Source organism: Symphalangus syndactylus, chromosome 12, assembly GCF_028878055.3.
Source record: "Symphalangus syndactylus isolate Jambi chromosome 12, NHGRI_mSymSyn1-v2.1_pri, whole genome shotgun sequence".
Taxonomy (NCBI): Eukaryota; Metazoa; Chordata; class Mammalia; order Primates; family Hylobatidae; genus Symphalangus; species Symphalangus syndactylus.
The window spans coordinates 53,565,875-53,584,529 of NC_072441.2; the positions used below are offsets into that span (position 1 = coordinate 53,565,875).

General features: G+C 36.8%; 2 protein-coding genes across 9 annotated transcripts in view; one reads left to right on the forward strand and one right to left on the reverse strand.

Annotated features, from left to right (window-relative positions):
* The window catches only part of MFSD14A (major facilitator superfamily domain containing 14A), a 63,838-nt gene that overhangs the window by 40,030 nt on the left and 5,153 nt on the right, over nucleotides 1-18,655 (forward strand). For 2 of the 5 annotated variants that reach the window (XM_063625596.1, XM_063625598.1), the window contains exons 9-12: nucleotides 273-385; nucleotides 1,552-1,649; nucleotides 3,594-3,757; nucleotides 5,099-6,332. In XM_063625596.1, the coding sequence (XP_063481666.1) occupies nucleotides 273-385; nucleotides 1,552-1,649; nucleotides 3,594-3,757; nucleotides 5,099-5,305 (582 nt within the window). In that variant the 3' untranslated portion in view covers nucleotides 5,306-6,332. Of the gene's footprint in view, nucleotides 1-272; nucleotides 386-1,551; nucleotides 1,650-3,593; nucleotides 3,758-5,098; nucleotides 6,333-9,533; nucleotides 9,650-18,655 lie in introns of those variants that run through there. The other 3 variants (XM_063625595.1, XM_063625597.1, XM_063625599.1) reach the window with 2 other exon arrangements.
* SASS6 (SAS-6 centriolar assembly protein) overlaps nucleotides 6,657-18,655 on the reverse strand; it is a 53,820-nt gene continuing 41,821 nt past the window's right edge. For all 4 annotated transcript variants that reach the window (XM_063625584.1, XM_063625586.1, XM_063625589.1 and 1 more), the window contains 3 exons: nucleotides 11,121-11,218; nucleotides 8,548-8,642; nucleotides 6,657-8,454 (listed from right to left, as the gene is read on the reverse strand). In XM_063625584.1, the coding sequence (XP_063481654.1) occupies nucleotides 8,348-8,454; nucleotides 8,548-8,642; nucleotides 11,121-11,218 (300 nt within the window). In that variant the 3' untranslated portion in view covers nucleotides 6,657-8,347. The remainder of the gene's footprint in view (nucleotides 8,455-8,547; nucleotides 8,643-11,120; nucleotides 11,219-18,655) is intronic.

Sequence of the window (18,655 nt, forward strand, 5' to 3'; positions counted from 1 at the left end):
CTACTGATATAAGTGGTCCTCAGTAGAAATGTACTGAATAGGAAGTTTTATGTTTCAGTTTTCTAACTCTCAGTCTGGATCTGTGTCAGCAGAGGGACTTTTCATCTGCTTATGTGACCTGGACCAGTGATCTCAGACATATTCAGGGCAATTATTGTTGAAAATCAGCCAAATTGTAGAAAAGTACCAATAGCCCTTTTATAGTGTAGATTGAAAGAAGTCACTTTTTAAAACTTTATTCCGATAAATCTTTTTTTTTTTTTTTTTTCCAGACCATAGTCTTGAGTTTACTTATGAGGTCAATTGGAAATAAGAACACCATTTTATTGGGTCTAGGATTTCAAATATTACAGTTGGCATGGTATGGCTTTGGTTCAGAACCTTGGTAAGTATGAATATTTTAATGTTAATATTTTTAATTTTGGTGTTAGCCCTTCTGTTTTTATTTGCTTCTCAACTGAGGGGTAGACTGTAATCTGTCTCATACTATGCTTTTTATCTTTCAAAATGTGTCTAATGTAAGTCTGCCACTTGTACATTTATGTATTCTCCTAGAATGGCTTGAAGATTAAAAAGGTGAACTTTTATAGCTAAATGACAGGCCGAATTTTTGAATGAGGTTATACAGCTTTTGAATCTTTAAGGAGCATTTAATCTAAATCAGTCTGTTACTAGGAAAAAGTATGTAATCCCATAGCAACAAGACCCTGAAAGTTATTTACATTTTTTGTTTTTCTGGTTAGGAAAAAGAAAGTTGTATAACCAGTGATCATTACTGATAGCAAACCAGAAGTGAAAACAATCCAGTTATTTTGGTGCCAGCTTCATGCTGTGTCTCAGCTTTTCTGACCAGTTGGGTTTCCTGCAGGGGAGTTGAGTAGTGACGCTTGTTGTCAGGCTGCCCACGTAGATAGTATTATTGTGCTCAGGCATTACAGCACTGAACTCCATGGTTTGCACTAAAATTTCAAACAACTGACTGCCTCGTCTCTGTTTGGACTTGGATATAAGTAAGCATCAAGAGTGTGATGATTTGTTCTCCAAACTAGCCTTTGCAAAGAGGTGCTCACAATTGAAATTACCTAAAACATTTCTTTTAAACATCAAACCAGGAACATCCAAGTTACTTGTTCTTTACAATTTAAGGATTAGATCAAATCAGCGATATCTTCATAAATCCATAAGAACTTTGCTAAAGACTTGTTGGCTTCATGTGTTTGGAAATATTTGATGATGTTTCTTCATCTATATTATACATTATCCTCAATATAACCTCTCAGTTGCCTGTAGAAATAATACCCAGCACATTTTACAGTTTGGAACATGATAACCCGATTTTACATTACACCCTCACAGCACTCTTTTGAATTAAGTTGCTGTCTTTGTATACAGGGTCAGATTGTTAAGCGACTTGCCCATAGTCACCTAGTAAGCAAGTTCAGTTCGCCTTTTCTCTACAGCCATTTCACAGTAAGAATTACTTAAGTATGTTTGACTTTCAGGTACAGTGGAGAAGAATTTACTGTTTTTGTTTTGCTGCTTTCCTTATAGGATGATGTGGGCTGCTGGGGCAGTAGCAGCCATGTCTAGCATCACCTTTCCTGCTGTCAGTGCACTTGTTTCACGAACTGCTGATGCTGATCAACAGGGTGAGTTGATAGGAACTAGCGATTATTTAAAAGTACAGAATGTTCTAATCCTGTGTCCTGTCTCCTATGTACTGAAACATAAGTATATCTTCAGGGTAGAGATTTTTAAAATTGCTTTTGATATAAACAGGAAAAGCAGATTCTAGGGTATTTATCCTTTGGTAGGTACATATTCCCTTTTCTCTCACTTAGAATATGTGGCTTATCTGTTCTGTTCATAGAAAATTTACTGATGAGGCTGGGCATGGTGGCTCACACCTGTAATCCCAACACTTTGAGAGGCCAAGGCAGGCAGACTGCTTGAGTTCAGGAGTTGGAGACCAGCCTGGGCAACATGGGGAAACCCCATCGCTAAAATGCAAAAATTAGCTGGGCAGGGTGGCGTATGCCTGTAGTCGCAGTTACTTGGGAGGCTGAGGTTGGAGGATCACTTGAGCCTCAGAGATGGAGGTTGCAGTGAGCCAAAATCAGGCCACTGAACTCCAACCTGGGCTACAGTGAGAGACCTTGAGAGACCTGTCTCAAAAAAATTTACTGATGAAGGTTGGCCACAGAATATTAACTAAACATTAAGTTTTTGCTGTGTTGTGCTAGACACCTTGTGGGATATATTCACAGACCTTTTATGAATGTTGTCCCAGCTACTTGGGACGCTGAGTCAGGAGGATTACTTGAGCTCAAGAGTTTGAAGCTAGCCTAGGCAACAGAGCAAGACTCCCATCTCTAATAAAAAAAGAGAAATTATATAGTTTCAGTCATCTGAAGATATGTAACACAGCAACATCTTTAATGTCATATGCTCTCTTTTTTTTTTTTTTTTTTTGGTGGGAACATTTAATTCTTGGGATGCTAACAGATGAGGAATACTTCTTTGAAAAGGGTATGTTTTGTCTAGTCATAAGGATAAAAGGGGCACTGCAAAACAGTGGCAGTTGTCACTTGGTTGATAAATGAGGAAGGAAAGGCCTATGGCCAAAGCAAGTTGCATTTTAAATTAGAGAAAAGATCCAAGAGAGAAACAAAAATCAAATGCTATGAAAACAGTGTTATTGGCCGGGTGCGGTGGCTCACGCCTGTAATCCCAGCGCTTTGGGAGGCCAAGGCTGGTGGATCACCTAAGGTCAGGAGTTCGAGATCAGCCTGGCCAAGATGGTGAAACCCCGTCTCTACTAAAAAAATCAGCCAGGCGTGGTGGTGCACACCTGTAATCCCAGCTACTCAGGAGGCTGAGGCAGGATAATCACTTGAACCCTGGAAGCGGAGTTATGCAGTGAGCCGAGATCGTGCCACCGCACTCCAGCCTGGGCAACAAGAGTGAAACTCTGTCTCAAAAAAAAAGTGTGATTTTGGCTGGGCACAGTGGCTTATGCCTGTAATCACAGCACTTTGGTAGGCTGAGGCAGGAGGATCACTTGAGTTCAACACCACCCTAGGCAACAAAGTGAGACCCCATCTCTACAAAAAGTACAAAAATTAGCCAGGCATTTGAGCCCAGGAAGTTGAGGCTGCAGTGAGCCAAGTTTATGCCACTGCACTCCAGCCAGGGTGACGCCCCCCACTTTATTTTTGACTAAAAGGGGTCTTAAGTAGTTGCTTGGGGACAGAGAAATTTTAACATTTGTAGTTGTGAAATCGTGACTGATTTTTAACCAGCCATGTTTTGAAGGCTGTAATCTAGGGAAATAAAGTGGTTTTGCCCACTTGTTTCTATGTGAGACCTATATATGGGTACATCGGAGCTCATATTTGCATAGGACAGCTTACTACACTTTGTAGAGCTGATAGCTTCTAAATATTAATCGTTTTTAATGACACTGCTGTAAATTGCTAGTGTCTGATAAGAACCTTGATTTTAGATTAAGTGATTTCATATTTGTACTGGTTCTAGGGTAGGGAAAAAAAAATAGGTAGTTTACTAAGTGATAATTTGTTTAAACAATGTAGGTGTCGTTCAAGGAATGATAACAGGAATTCGAGGATTATGCAATGGTCTGGGACCGGCCCTCTATGGATTCATTTTCTACATATTCCATGTGGAACTTAAAGAACTGCCAATAACAGGAACAGACTTGGGAACAAACACAAGCCCTCAGCACCACTTTGAACAGGTAATTCTCATTCAACATGATCAAATTGTATGGTTCATTTGGCTGGATTAAAGGATACTGGTTTTTGGTCATGAAAGCTTTTATGTGAGATTCTATTTGAGATTGAATAAAATGCTTAAAAACCAGAGTTTAAGGGACTGTTCTTCTACATACCACCTTGTGAAAATTGGCTGTGCATATTTTTTCCACTTGAGAATGAAAAATTTTAAGTACCTAGTTTGTCAGTGGCATATGTAACAAACCATTTCTCTTTACTACTAGTCTCTCTTTTGAAACTTTTCTAATATCACAGTTCTGTATGTTAACTGACTTTTCATACAAAAGGCAGGCTTATGGTAAATAACCTTTGTTCACTTGTTTGCTATATTTCCCTCCTTTCAACTGAAAATTAATGCCAAACAGTGCTGATCATTTTGGCCAATATTAGCAGCTCATCAGTTTCCTGGCTTATTTAGCAGAGTTCTGTACTAATCTTCCAACCCACTAAGACTACTTTTAAATAAAAGAATGTTTGTGGGCTATACACAAAACTGGCAGTGCAAGTTTCTGCTAAGAATGAAAGTAATTTTGGGCTAAAACAAAGGTCTGTTTTTCTTGGTAACCTGTGTTTTTCTCACTTCCAGTCACTTGAAATTATAATTGCCTTCTTGAAACAAAGAAATGGTAATTTATTTTGCTACTGTAGTAAATATTGTATGCTATCTGATTATATTTTTTTGTTGTTGTTTCTGAGACAGTCTCACTATGTCACACAGGCTGGAATGCAGTGGCACAATCTTGGCTCTCTGCAACCTCCACCTCCCGAGTTCAAGCGATTCTTTTAACATCAGCCTCCCGGGTAGCTGGGATTACATGCATATACCACCAAGCCCGGCTAATTTTTTTTGTATTTTTAGTAGAGATGAGGTTTCACCATGTTGAACAGGCTAGTCTCGAACTCCTGACCTCAAGTGATCTGCCTGCCTCAGCCTCCCAAAGCGCTGGGATTACAGGCTTGAGCCAACACGTGCAGCCTGATTTTATTTTTGACATCTTTCTATAAACGTTTTCCCCTCGGACTAACAAATTAATCATGGAATAGCTGTGTTCACATTTTGTGCTGAAAGTAATGATGTAATATTTTTGCATAGGCTATTTTGCCAGTTGTTATTCCCAGAATTTTAGAGAGAATGTGATAGTATCTCTTTTCTCCTAAAAAGGGAATGCCTTCTATAATTATGGCTTTAATAAAGAGAAGAGCAATTAGCTTGTAATTCATAAGTTAATACTAAAAGGTATGTAGTTTCTCCTTATGAGTAAAAATATTTGTGTAAAAATCCTAATTAATTTATTCTTCCTCAGAATTCCATCATCCCTGGCCCTCCCTTCCTATTTGGAGCCTGTTCAGTACTGCTGGCTCTGCTTGTTGCCTTGTTTATTCCGGAACATACTAATTTAAGCTTAAGGTCCAGCAGTTGGAGAAAGCACTGTGGCAGTCACAGCCATCCTCATAGTACACAAGCGCCAGGAGAGGCCAAAGAACCTTTACTCCAGGACACAAATGTGTGACGACCGAAATCAGGAAGATTTTTCTATCAGCACCCAGGTCTTAGTTTTCACCTCTAGTTCTGGATGTACATTCCATTTCCATCCACAGTGTACTTTAAGATTGTCTTAAGAAATGTATCTGCATGAACTCCATGGGAACTAAAGGAAGTGGGAACTTAAAGAACCGGACAGTTTTCCAAAGATGTTACAATTTCTTTTGAAAAACCTTTTGTTTATTAGCACCAATTTCTTGCCACTAAGCTATTTGTTTTATTATACATCCTTTAATTAAAAACTATATATGTAACTTCTTAGATATTAGCAAATGTCTCTGCTACCATTTCCTTAAGGTGTTGAGCTTTAACTCTATGCTGACTCAGTGAGACAGAGTAGGTAGTATGGTTGTGGACCTAGTTGTTTTAACATTGTAAAATTTTGAGTCAGATTTTAATATTGTAAAATCTTGGGTCAAATAATTCAAAGCCTTAATGCAGATGCACTAAAACAAAGGAATGGTAAATGAATTGTTTGCATTTAAAAAAAAAACTCTTAAGAAAACTGTACTAAATCTGAATCATGTTTCGAGCTTCTTTGCAGTACTTTTAAACATTATTCATACTGTTTTTGAAGTGAGAAAGTATCAGCCATTTGGAATTTAAATTGGGGTATTTAGAGCCTGTAACCTAAATGCTGGCTCAAATTCATTCCCCAGCTACTTCTTATACCACTATTCTTTTAATGTTTGCATAATCATAAGCACCTCAACACTTGAATACATAACCTAAAAATTATATAGTAAAGCTGGTAGCCTTGAAAACGTCAATGTGATATCTATATGTAGATAAATATATATAGTGGCCTTTCAGGACTGTCACAGTAACACTTTATTTACAGAGCTAATGTTTGTCCTAAATTTTCAGGACCCTAGAGGAGAGCTTTATACAATTACTGATGTGAATTTCTCTAAAGTGTATATTTTTGTGTCCAGTTATATTATTTAAAAAAGTGTTACTTTGTAAAAATTGTATATAAAGTACTGTATAGTTTACACTGTTTTCATCTTGTGTGTGGTTATTGCTTAATGCTTTTTAAACTTGGAACACTCACTATGGTTAAATAAGGTCTTAAAAGAAATGTAAATATTCTGTTAATAAAGTTAAATATTTTAATGATTTTTTTTTAAAAAACAGTCTTGATCTGTGAGTTCCTATAGAGCCTGTTTTGGCTTTGTTACAGTAACAAATCAAAGCATTATTCTTTCTTTCTTTGCATCCATTTCTTTTCCCTCACTAAAAAACGCTCTTCAAGGAAGACGAGGAAAGAAACAAAAACGCAGTATGCGTTTTGAAGTACTTGATTTTCAAAGTGTAGGTACTGTATAATAGTTTATTAACAAAGCTCAGAGTTTACAGAAATAACATTAAATGCAACACTTTGATTATTAACACATGTACAATTTTACACTGCAAAACAACTGCAATTAAAAGTTGAGGAGGTAAAGAATTAGCATACTTGGAAGTCTATATACATTTAATACAAACAAATTTGCAAGATATCAGCATGATCTCTCCTGAAAATTCAACTTTCCTTGTGTATATATATGCAAAGAGATATCTATATTTAAAAGAAGAGAGCTACCTGTATGTCATGCATCCCATCCAAAACCTGTCACAATATTTTATATATATTACATGGTATTTACAACAAAGCCCCTTCCAAAATCACCAAGAGGCTTCTTTCCAGAATAGCAAGTGCGTTCAAGTTACTGTACCAAGTATTCTCACTAATACAGTAGTGTATCTAAATGGGGGAGGTAGGGGGAGTATCATTGCCTAATACTAGTTACTGAATTTTCAGATTAGATCCCTAGTTTAAAGACACTTGCAATTGCCAATAGTTTTAAGATATCGGCTTCATAAAAAAAAGTTAGCAAAGATTCTTTCTTACCATGGAACTCAGTAACGTTATTACATCATTAATATCTTGAAATGTTTCTTCATCTGTGTAATAAAGTATTTGAAAATAATTTTAAATTATCACATGAGCATTAGTACTTTACAAATATTGATCTAGAAGACTCTTTAGAGAATGCTACCAGGTATTGTTTGTCAATAAGAAAACAATGAGGCCCTATGACTCTAGGTGAATTTTTAAAAAATTTTTCCCCAAGGAACAATTCTTAAAACCTTTAGTTACAGGGAAGAGAAGAAAATTGTACCTTCTAACAGTTATTTGTTTTGCCTAGTTTATTAACATTGAAATCAACTCAAGTTCCGATACTATAAAGATAAATGAATATTCATGATATAGTAGATTCAGTAGTAGTACCAAGTTTTAAAAGTCCACTGATAAAGATTTAACTGCATAATAAAACTACAAATTGAGAAAAACTAGATGAGTATAAACATTTAGGAAGCACTGAAGTTTTAAAAACTTGTCAGCTCAAATGACTAAAGCACTTAATCTGGTCACATAAATACACTGTCCAAATTATTTTAAGTATATCAAATTTATTTGATTCAATAGCAAATTTAAATGCTTTAATTCATTTCAGTTATTTAAGGTAAATTTAGGACTTTTCCCTTTAAATGTCATCAATAATATATCTCAAGAGGTAATCATTTTCCCTCATACTTTTCAGGTGTTAAAAGTTTTACCAATGAAAGTGATAAAATGAATTAGCATTCTTTGGTTGCATACTTTGAGGTTATGAGCAGGTTTTAGTTTACCCAGATTTTTAATATGATCAGAATCTCCCTTACAAGGATCAACTCTTTCCTTAGAACTGAATTTCTAAAGAATCGCTTAATAAAATTCATATTAATCTATAAAACACCATGTTCACAAACCAAAAAATGTCATTTACTCACAATGTTTACCAATCCCCAAGTACAAATTTGTTCCTATAAACTGCCATAAAAGATAGCAGTACTTAAAGTATCTAGTCTAACAGCTCAGGTAACATTTGAAACTTGCTATTTTAGGATCTGGTTTGTGTTGACATACTTTTTTAAGCACCTGAGTTTCTAAAATACCAATAAAAAGTAAAACGTGACACTAGAATTAACTGTTTGGTAACTGCCCAGGGAAATAGGCTGAAGATGCAGAGGGGAGCGCTGTGGGTTTGGAAGATGTATGTAATGCTCCTAAAGTGCCATCTCTCTGATGGTCTGCAAATGAGGACAGAAAATGGTTACTGGTATTCATTAAGTCTTCATACATTACATTTAATTCAACTATAGAGTACAGAAATCCCTGCTTACCTGAATTACTAAATAGGTTCTGGCTGAGTCCACGTAAAGGAATGCTGTCTTCCCTTTTCTTCAGGTATTTGGATTCCAACCCTAAATTTTCACCACTTATAAAGAAAATGGTAATTAACTTATTTAACAGTCTTTATTAATTTTGAAGGTTTATCTCATGTATACATATATATAAGATAATGTAACTAAGTTTTATTTATAGCTTAGGTTTGTTCGGAACACATTCTTCACTGGTTTCTTAAGCAAATGGTAATTTTATACATAAACCAAAGTATCCTCAGTAAAGAGTAGATTATAATAAAATTTTAAAAGCTGGGATAAGGATGGTGGGAAAAATGAAAATTCTACAAGTGCTATAAAAATTTAAATACTAGCACATAAGTGATACATGACAGAAAAATACATGCCTTGAGAGTAACACTATTAATTTCTAACTCATATTTAAAATAAGATTTCTTTTTCCTTTGACCAAAAGCTCTTCAAAATTTTCTAGTGTTTCAAAGTAGTCATGATCAAATATTAATACACATTACATAATAATAAATTCTGGTCAAATTAATACAAATAAGAAAATCTGGGGGAGAAAGAAGGGCATTCTGTATGTTTCCCCTTTCTACCACTGCCATCTTTTCTAAGTACATCCAGTGTTAACGGTTTCCCCAGTATTACTTGTAATAAGAAGTTACAGGCTCTTGCAAAACAATGAGAGTAAATCAATCCTTAAATGATGGTTACTCTTGACCCAATTTTCAGAAATAAGTGGGTGAACAGACCTTTTTTCTATTTTATTTTTTTCTTTAAAGTTTGATACCCGGTGCCACTTTTTGCTAGCTGACAAATAAAAGAACCAGAAAAAACTCAAAATCACTGAACAGTCCTAATTTTATGGAGGGTTATGTTTGACTTCATACTACAAATACGATTGTCATATTCTCTGCTAGTAAAACTGCTCTGTCTATAATGATTTGATTTTTTTTTTGAGACAGGTTCTCATTTTGAGGCCCAGTTTGGAATGCAGTGATGTGACTGATCATAGCTTACTACAGACTCCAACTCCCAGGCTCAAGTGATCCCTCAGCCTCCCAAGCAGCTCGGACTACAAGCATGTACCACCATGTCTGGCTTTTTTTTTTTTTTTTCCTTTTGAGGCAGGGCCCCACTCTATCACCCAGGCTGGAGTGCGGTGGCAGGATCATGGCTCACTGCAGTCTCGACCTCCTAGACTCAAGTGATCCTCCTGCCTCAGCCTCCCATGTAGCTGGGACTACAGGTGTATGTCACTATGCCCGGCCTATAATGAATTAAATATATCAAACATTATGATATTCTACCATTAACAGGAATTCAAGGTGCTCTCCCTTGTGAACAAGTGAATTTTGATCTTTTTGAAAATGGAGGCTCATAAATACTATTATTATTTTTTCTATTTATTTTTTTGAGACAGAGTCTTGCTCTATCGCCCAGGCTGGGGCGCAGTGGCGCAATCTGGGCTCACTCAAACTTCTTGCCTCCTGGGTTGAAGCGATTCTCATGCCTCACCCTCCTGAGTAACTGAGATTACAAGTGCCCATCACACCCAGCTCATTTTTGTATTTTTCGTAGAGATGGAGTTTCACCATGTTGGCCAGGCTGGTCTTGAACTCCTGGCCTCAAGTGATCCACCCACCTTGGCCTCCCAAAGTGTTGGGATTACAGGCGTGAGCCACTGTGACCAGCCACAAACATTTTAACTATTTTAACACATCATGATCCAATGAATAAAAGCTAGAGAGCTGGGGATTAAGAACCCTCTTTGAGCTACATTAGTAATTTAGTTTGTAATGTAGAAGTGGGATGGTGATAGCTCATGATAATGAGTATCGGCAGACAGGCCTTAAAGCCATTAAATTGAATAAATAACTGTATTAGTAATAATAAATTACAAACATGAAGTCTACCCAGAGAGAAAAGTTTGCCTGTATGAGTGGTTTGATTTAACCACAAGTCATTGAATCAACAGACTTCACTATGTAAACCCTGTTTAAAAAATAGGGAACGGAAGTCGCAAAATGGCATTAAAGCTTATTTTTGTTATCTATGGGAAAATCTCACAAACCTTTTTACTCATTCTCTGTATATTTCTAGCATATTAACTAGCTGGTATTTTAGATTAGATTATACTGAAAGCAATAAATCAGAAAAGTGGAGAGCTTCCAGGGACAGACGTAGCCATATAAGAAAACAAAAACAGCTGACCATGAGGAATTTTTAAAAATTTCTATGAATATGTCTGAGAATATTTGAAAGACCAGTCGTCAGTTATGTAGGAAAATCTATTTCAACAAATAAAATTTTACTATCTAAGCATATCCCACATTTAAAAAAAAATGAGTAGATTGTTGGAGGAGGAAACAGAAAAAATATGATAAATCTTTTTTATAGCTGAGAGTGATTCAACTTAAATTCCAATGATCAGTAACTTGAAATGTCTCAGGTAAACAGGTGGGCATCACAGCTCTCAAGCACTGATAAAAAATTCTTTAAGATGGCCTTCAAAATTGCAAACATTAAATTTTATGTCATTAAGCACTTACTTTTCCTTATCAGTTGAGCAAGGCATACTAATAGTTGCTCCTGACTGAACATCTCCTAGTGATGCATTTGGTTTTGTAAACTGCAAATTAAACTGAACCTGTGAGAAGGAAAAACATCTCATGTAAGTGAGTTATATAGAAGTAGACAGTTTTGGGCAGAGGGGGGATTTGAAACAGAGCCTCGCTCTGTTGCTTAGGCTGTAGTAGAGTGGCACAATCACGGCTCACTGCAGTCCCAATCTCCTGGGCTCAAGCGATCCTCCCACCTCAGCCTTCCAAGTAGCTGAGACTACACGTACACGCCATGAAGTCTGGCTAATTTTTTATTTCTTGTAGAGATGGGGTTTCACTATGTTGCCCAGGCTGGTCTCAAACTCCTCAGCTCAAGTGATCCTCCCGTCTCAGCCTCCCCAAATCATGGGATTACAGGGATGAGCCACCATTACCAGGGTGAATTAGTTCTATATTGAGATGGGTGGTTAAATTTGTTTTCTGATAAATCTACACCATAAAAATACAGGCTCTGGCTAAGTGTGGTGGCTCCTGCCTGTAATTCCAGCAGTGTGGTAGTGTACACCTGTGGTCCCAGATATATGAGAGGCTGAGGTAGGAGGATCACTTAAGCCCTGGAGTTTGGGGTTACAGTGAGTTATGATCACATCACTGCACTCTAGACTGGGCAACAGAGCAAGACCCTGTCTCTAAAAAAAAAAAAAAAAAAAAAGCCCACCATGCTTTAAAGAAATATAAAATCCAAACAATCAACAATGTAACACTCACAATGTTCCACTTATCGAAAATTACAAAGATAACAATAAGATGTCATACTCAGAAGAAAAACTAGCCAACAGAAACAGATTCAGAAATGGCAGAAATTATAGACCAGGGACACAAATGTAACTGTGTAAGAACTTAATGGAAATAAAAAGTATGAGAAAATTGAAGATATAAAAAAGAGTGAAATGAAAATTCCAGACATAAAATAGTCAATATATAAAATGAAAATTTCTCACTGAATAACAGCAAATTATACACTGCAGAAGAAAAGACTAATAAACTTTAAGACACAGCATCATAATCTACATAAAATGAAATAAATAATAATGAAATAAACTAAGTCTCCCTGGGACAGTATCATGTAATCAACCACGTATAATTGCAGTACCAAGGAGGAACACCAAAAAAGAGAACAGAAAAAGAAATGTGAATAATGACTAGAATTTCCTAAACGATAAAAACTACAAACCCACCTATTTAAGAACTTCACGAAAACCCCAATTAGACAATAATACACAAACTCCACACCAAGGCATAATTAACTTGTTGAAAATTAATGATAAAGAGAAAATTTAAAAGCACCCAGAGAAAAAGGTCACTTTATATAAAGGAAACATTATAGATAAACATGACTACTGACATCTTGCCGGAAAGTATTCAATCCAGGCAACAATGGAAAAACATCTTCAAAATACAGATAGGAAAAAAACTTGTCAACCTAAAGTTCTATACTCAGAGAAAATGAAGTCAAAATAACAACATTATGAGACAAAAGAAGAATTAATTCCTCACAGACCTGCACTGTAAGAAGGCTTAAAAACCTGTACTATAAGAGATCTTAGTTACTGAAGAGAAAGGAAAATAATACCAGATGAAAATTTAGATCTACATAAAGGAAAAAAGTGTGTGTAAACAGTAATGTATGGGTTAACCAAGGAGATTTTTCTTCATTGCTTAATGTCTTTTAAATATACTTGATTGTTTAAAGAAAAAAAAAAGTAGAGCTTATAACAAAGATAGAAGTAAAACTTTGACAACAGTAGCAAAAAGAAGGGAAGAAATGGAAGTATATTATTTTAACAGTCTTATTTTACATGGGAAGTAGTATAATAATATTTGAAGGTAGATGATGAAATTGTATATTGTAAACTAGAGTAAACACAAAGAAAATAAAAGAAAGCCAAGAGTAAATATAAAATGAAAAATGAAATAAAATGCACAAAACTAACCAGAAAGAAGGCAGGAAAAAAGCAGAAAAAGGAGGCAAGAAACAGGACATGTAGAAAACAAATCATGATATGGTAAAACTTATTATATGCATTACATTTTAAATTGTTTAAGCCAGAATGTCAGAATGGATTAAAATGAGTCAATTATAAATATCTAAAAGAAATCACATTTAAAGACACAGGCTGGAAAATAAAAAAAATAGAAAATGATACTTCATGTAAATACTAGGCATAAGACAGCTAGAATACAATATTAACATCAAGGTAGATTCATTTTTCTGCTGAGATATGAAAAAAGAAACTCCTAAGGGTCAAAGAGAGGAAAGAAAATCCCTTTCTTTTCATTTTTCCCTGTGTTCTTTCCTGCTCCAACCCCCAGGCTACTATATGGAAGCAGAAGTGCCAGAGGTAATGGTGACAGCAACAGTGGCAAGGCGATAACTAAAACTTTGAAGGAGGGGAATCATATTTTCCTACCAAAGGCACTGTGGCCTCATTAACAGGGGAAACATCTTCACTACTTTTCTACTCTCTTTGTCCTCTTGCTGCTTGATAACAGATGCAGATACAATTACAGGAACTGCATAGCAGGGAAGGGAAACCTAGGCCTATATTTTCTAACCAGAAGACCAGGAAGGGGGACCCTAAGGGCACAGAAAATTCTGAGGAAATCATGGAGAGAAAACTCAAGGGAGAAATCCTATAAGGTGGTATATAAACTCTTAGGCTCACTTATGAGCTGTACAAATCTGACCCTAATCAGCATACCAAAGGCTTTGGGAACTGAACTATGGGGTAAACTACTGCCAAGGTCACAGAATAGCACACTTGAGACAGATCCAAACAGCATGACATGACAAAGTCTTTAAAATCTGAACTAACAGCCAGGCATGGTGGCTCACGCATGGGATCCCAGCATTTTGGGAGGCTGAAGTGGGTCGATCACATGAGGCCAGGAGTTTGAGACCAGCCTGACATGGTGAAACCCCATCTCTACTAAAAATACAAAAATTAGCTGGGCGTGGTGGTGCACATCTGTAATCCCAGCTACTCGGAAGGCTGAGGCACAAGAATTGCTTGAACCCAGAATTGCAGTGAGCCGAGACTGTGCCACTATCCTCCAGCCTGGGCAACAGAGTGAAACTCTGTCTTAAAAAAAAAATTGAACGGACGTAAGAATCACAACCTAAAGAAGGCTAATCAGAACTTGAACCTAATAAGACTGTTTGCTTAAAAAAAAAAAAATCACATTCTCCTCAGGATTTAAACAAGATCTGGGATGTCATAATATTCTAATGTCCAGGATACAATCCAAAATCACTCAATAGAGTACTAGGGAAATGTAAGCAACTCATAAGGGAAAAGATAAACCAGAAGAAGTCAACCCCAAGATGACACAAATACTGGAATTATCAGAAAAACCACTTCAAATAACCCATTATAACCATGCTCTAATAACACTGTTCAAATGAATGTAAAAAAGTCTCAGCAAAAAAAAAAAAAAAAAGGAAAGAAAATGAAATGGAAATTTTAGAACAGAAAAAAACGATGAATGGGCTTGATAGTAGAATGGACAGATAAAAGAGTAAACTTGAAGGCGGATCAATAGAAATAATCAAATCTGAAAAACAGAAAAAATAAGAATGGAAGAAAAGAACAGAAAGTTGTGGACCTTTAGAAAAATAAAGATTTATATTCATGTCTTTTGAGTCCTAAAAGAAAGAAGAGTGTTCTGCAGAAAAAAATATATATGACTACATGGGAGGCTGAGGTGGGAGGACTGCTTGATCCTGGGAGGTCAAGGCTGCCATCAGTTCTGTTCACACCACTGCACTCCAGCCTGAGCTACAATGCCAGACCCCGTCTCAAAAAAAAAAAAAAAAAAAAAAAATTGGAGAAATAATGTCTGAATACTTCAAACATTTGGGAAAAGATTCACCAAGCTTAGTAAACCCCCACAAGGATAAAGTCAAATAAGTTCAAAATCCATGCCCAGACACATCATTGTTAAACTGTGAAAAACTAAAATATACATATATATATTAAAAGCAGGCAGAGAAAATGATGCACTAGTTACAGGAGAACGATTCAAATTTACTGCTAATTTCTCATTGGAAATCATGGAATCCTAAAAGAAGCAGAACAACAGTTTTAAAGTGCTTAAGGAAAAGGATTATGAATACAGAATTATGTATCAAGAGAAAATATCATTCAGGAAAGGTAAAGGAAAGGCATTCCCAGGGGAAGAAAAAGAATTGACAGAAAACTTCCTCTAAAAGAAATGCTAATCAATGTTCTATCATTCAGGGAAATTATACTGTAGAAGAACTTAGAATACCAGGAATGAAGGAAAAGAACAACAAGAACAACAGAAATGGTAAACCCTGGGTAATATAATGAACTAGACTTCTCCACTCCAGAGTTTGTTTTTTGTGTTTTTTTTGTTTATTTTTGAGACGGAGTCTCACTCTGTCACCCAGGCTAGAATGCAGAGGCGCAATCTCGGCTCACTGCAACCTCCGCCTCCTGGGTTCAAGTGATTCTTCTGCCTTAGCCTCCCGAGTAGCTGAGACTATAGGCGCCCACCACCATGCCCAGCTAATTTTTTGTATTTTTAGTAGAGACAGGGTTTCACTGTGTTAGCCAGATGGTCTCGATCTCCTGACCTTGTGATCCACGCGCCTCGGCCTCCCAAAGTGCTTGGATTACAGGTGTTAAGGGACCACACCCAGCCCACTCCAGAGTTTTAAATATGTATAATGGAGGACAGCAAAAATTATAGATTGTCTGATAATGTCTCCAATGTATGCAGATACAATACATACGAAATATGAAAACATAAGGGGGGAAAGGCAAAGGGACTGTATGGTGGCAAGGTATGTATATTCTACTTTAAGTGGTAAGATATTAATTCTCCACACTATGAGAAGTATGTATATTATAATGCCTGGAGCAACCACTAAAATAAAAGTAATACAAAGAGATATATTTAAAGAACATTATCCCAACAAAAACAGAATACCTATTCTTTTCTTTTCTTTCTTTTTTTTTTTTTTGTGAGACCTCTCTATTGCCCAGGACAGAGCAGAGTGGTGCAAACACAGCTCACTGCCACCTCCACCTCCTGGGCTCAGGTGATCCTCCCGCCTCAGCCTCCCCAATAGCTGGGACCACAGGTGTGTGTGACCACACCTGGCCAAAATATTTTCTAATTTCCCTCAAATCTTCCATATATCTTTCTGTTATAGATTTCTAGTTTGATTCCAGACTGGTTTAGGACTAAGGACATAGTCTAACTTGGTCAGTGTTCCATGTGTACTTGAAAAGAATAGGGCCGGGCGTGGTGGCTCATGCCTGTAATCCCCACACTTTGGGAGGCCAAGGCAGGCAGATCACTTGAGCCCAGGAGTTCGAGATCGGCCTGGGAAACATGGCAAAACCCTGTCTCTACAAAAAAAATACAAAAATTAGGCAGGTATGGCGGTGTGCACCTGTGGTCCCAGCTACTCAAGAGGCTAAGGTGGGAGAATCACATAAACCCAGGAGGTGAGGCTGCAGAGAGCTGCGATCATGCTACTGCGCTCCAGTGTGGGGGACACAGTGAGACCCTGTCCCAAAAAAAAAGAAAAGAAAAAAAACATTTTGAACTTAATGAAAATGAAAATACAAATACCAAAATTTGTGAAATGCAGTTAAAGCAAGACTGAACAACATGTATAGCATTACATGTTTAGATTAACACAGAACTCTTAAATCAGAACATAATCTTCTACCTTAAGAAAGAAAAGAAGCCAAACAAACTCAAGGCAGTTAGAAGAGAAAAAATATTAAAATGGAGAAATCAGTAAATTGAAAAACCAATGAAACCATAAGCCAGTTCCTTGAAAAGATCCATGAAACTGGTAACTCTTACCAAACTGATTTTTCAAAGAGACAAGGCAAAAATCACCATTATAAGTAATGAAAGAGAGGATGTTACAACAGAGTCTATAGACATTAAAAAGATAATAATGGAATACTACAAACAACTCTTCACACATAGCTTAAAATTTAGATTAAATGATTTAATCCTGTGAAAGTCACAAACTATCGAAACTGGCCCAAGAAGAAATAAATAACCCAAATATTCTATAGCTATTGAAAAAAATTAATTCACAGCTGAAAAAAGCCTCTGGCAAAAAAATTTCCAGACACAGATAATTTCACTGGAAAATTCTACCAAACATTTAAAGAAAATATAAAGCAACTCTATACAATATATGCCAGAAAATAAAAGAGAAAAGATAGTTTCCTGCTCATTTTATGAGGCCAGTATTGTCCTGACTTAAATTTTTTAAAGACAGTACATGAAAAGTAAACTACAGGCCAATATCCTTTATGAACACGGACACAAAATCAAGCTATCAGAAAATTAACTCCAAGCTGGGTGTTGGGGCTCACGTCTGTAATCCCAGCACTTTGGGAGGCCGAGGTGGGCGGATCACCCACCTCTGACCTTGAGCTCAGAAGTTCAAGACCAGCCTGGCCAACATGACGAAACCTGTCTCTACTAAAAATACAAAAATTAGCTGGTACAGTGACAGGCACCTGTAGTCCCAGCTACTCGGGAGGCGGAGGCAGGAGAATCGCTGGAACCCAGGAGGCAGAGGTTGCAGGGAGTCGAGATCACGCCACCGCACTCCAGCCAGGGCAACAGAGAGAGACTCTGTCTCCAAAAAAAAAGAAAAAGAAAGAAAAAGAAAATTAACTCCAGCGATATATAAAAAGAATACACCATGACCAGGTGAAGTTTATCCCAAGAATGAAAGGCTAATATAATCTTAAACAATCAATACAATCTGTCAGCTGATAAAAGATAAGCCAAATGACCATATCAATTGAAAAAGCATTTGACAAAATTTAACAACCTTTCATGGTAAAACCTCTTAGCAAACTAGGAATAGAATAAAACTCCCTTATTCTGAAAAATGGCCATCTAGCAAAAACCTACAGCTAATATGCTTATGATGAAAGACTGAATGCTTTCCCCTGAAGCTCAGGAACAAGGCCAGAATGTCTGCTCTCACATTTATTTAAACTGCACTATAGGCTGGGTGCAGTGGCCTACACCTGTAATCCCAGCACTTTTTTGGAGGCCGTGGCAGGTGGATCACTTGAGCTCAGGGGCTCAAGACCAGCCTAGGCAACATGGCAAAACCCTGTCTCTACCAAAATTACAAAAAATTAGCTGGGCATGGTGGCATGCACCTGTGGTCTCACCTACTAGGGTGGCTGAGGTAGGATGATCACCTGAGCCTGGGAGACAGAAGTTGCAGTGAGCCAAGAATGCGCCACTGCACTCCAGGCTAGTTGACACTAAGACTCTGTCTCAAAAAATAAATACATAAAAATAAATTGTACTATTGGTTCTAGCCATTACAACAAGGCAAGAAAAATAAATAAAAAGCAACCACATTGAAAAGGAAGAAGTAAAACTGTCATTATTTTCAGATGACATAACTGTCTATGTGGAAAATCCAACAGAATTTA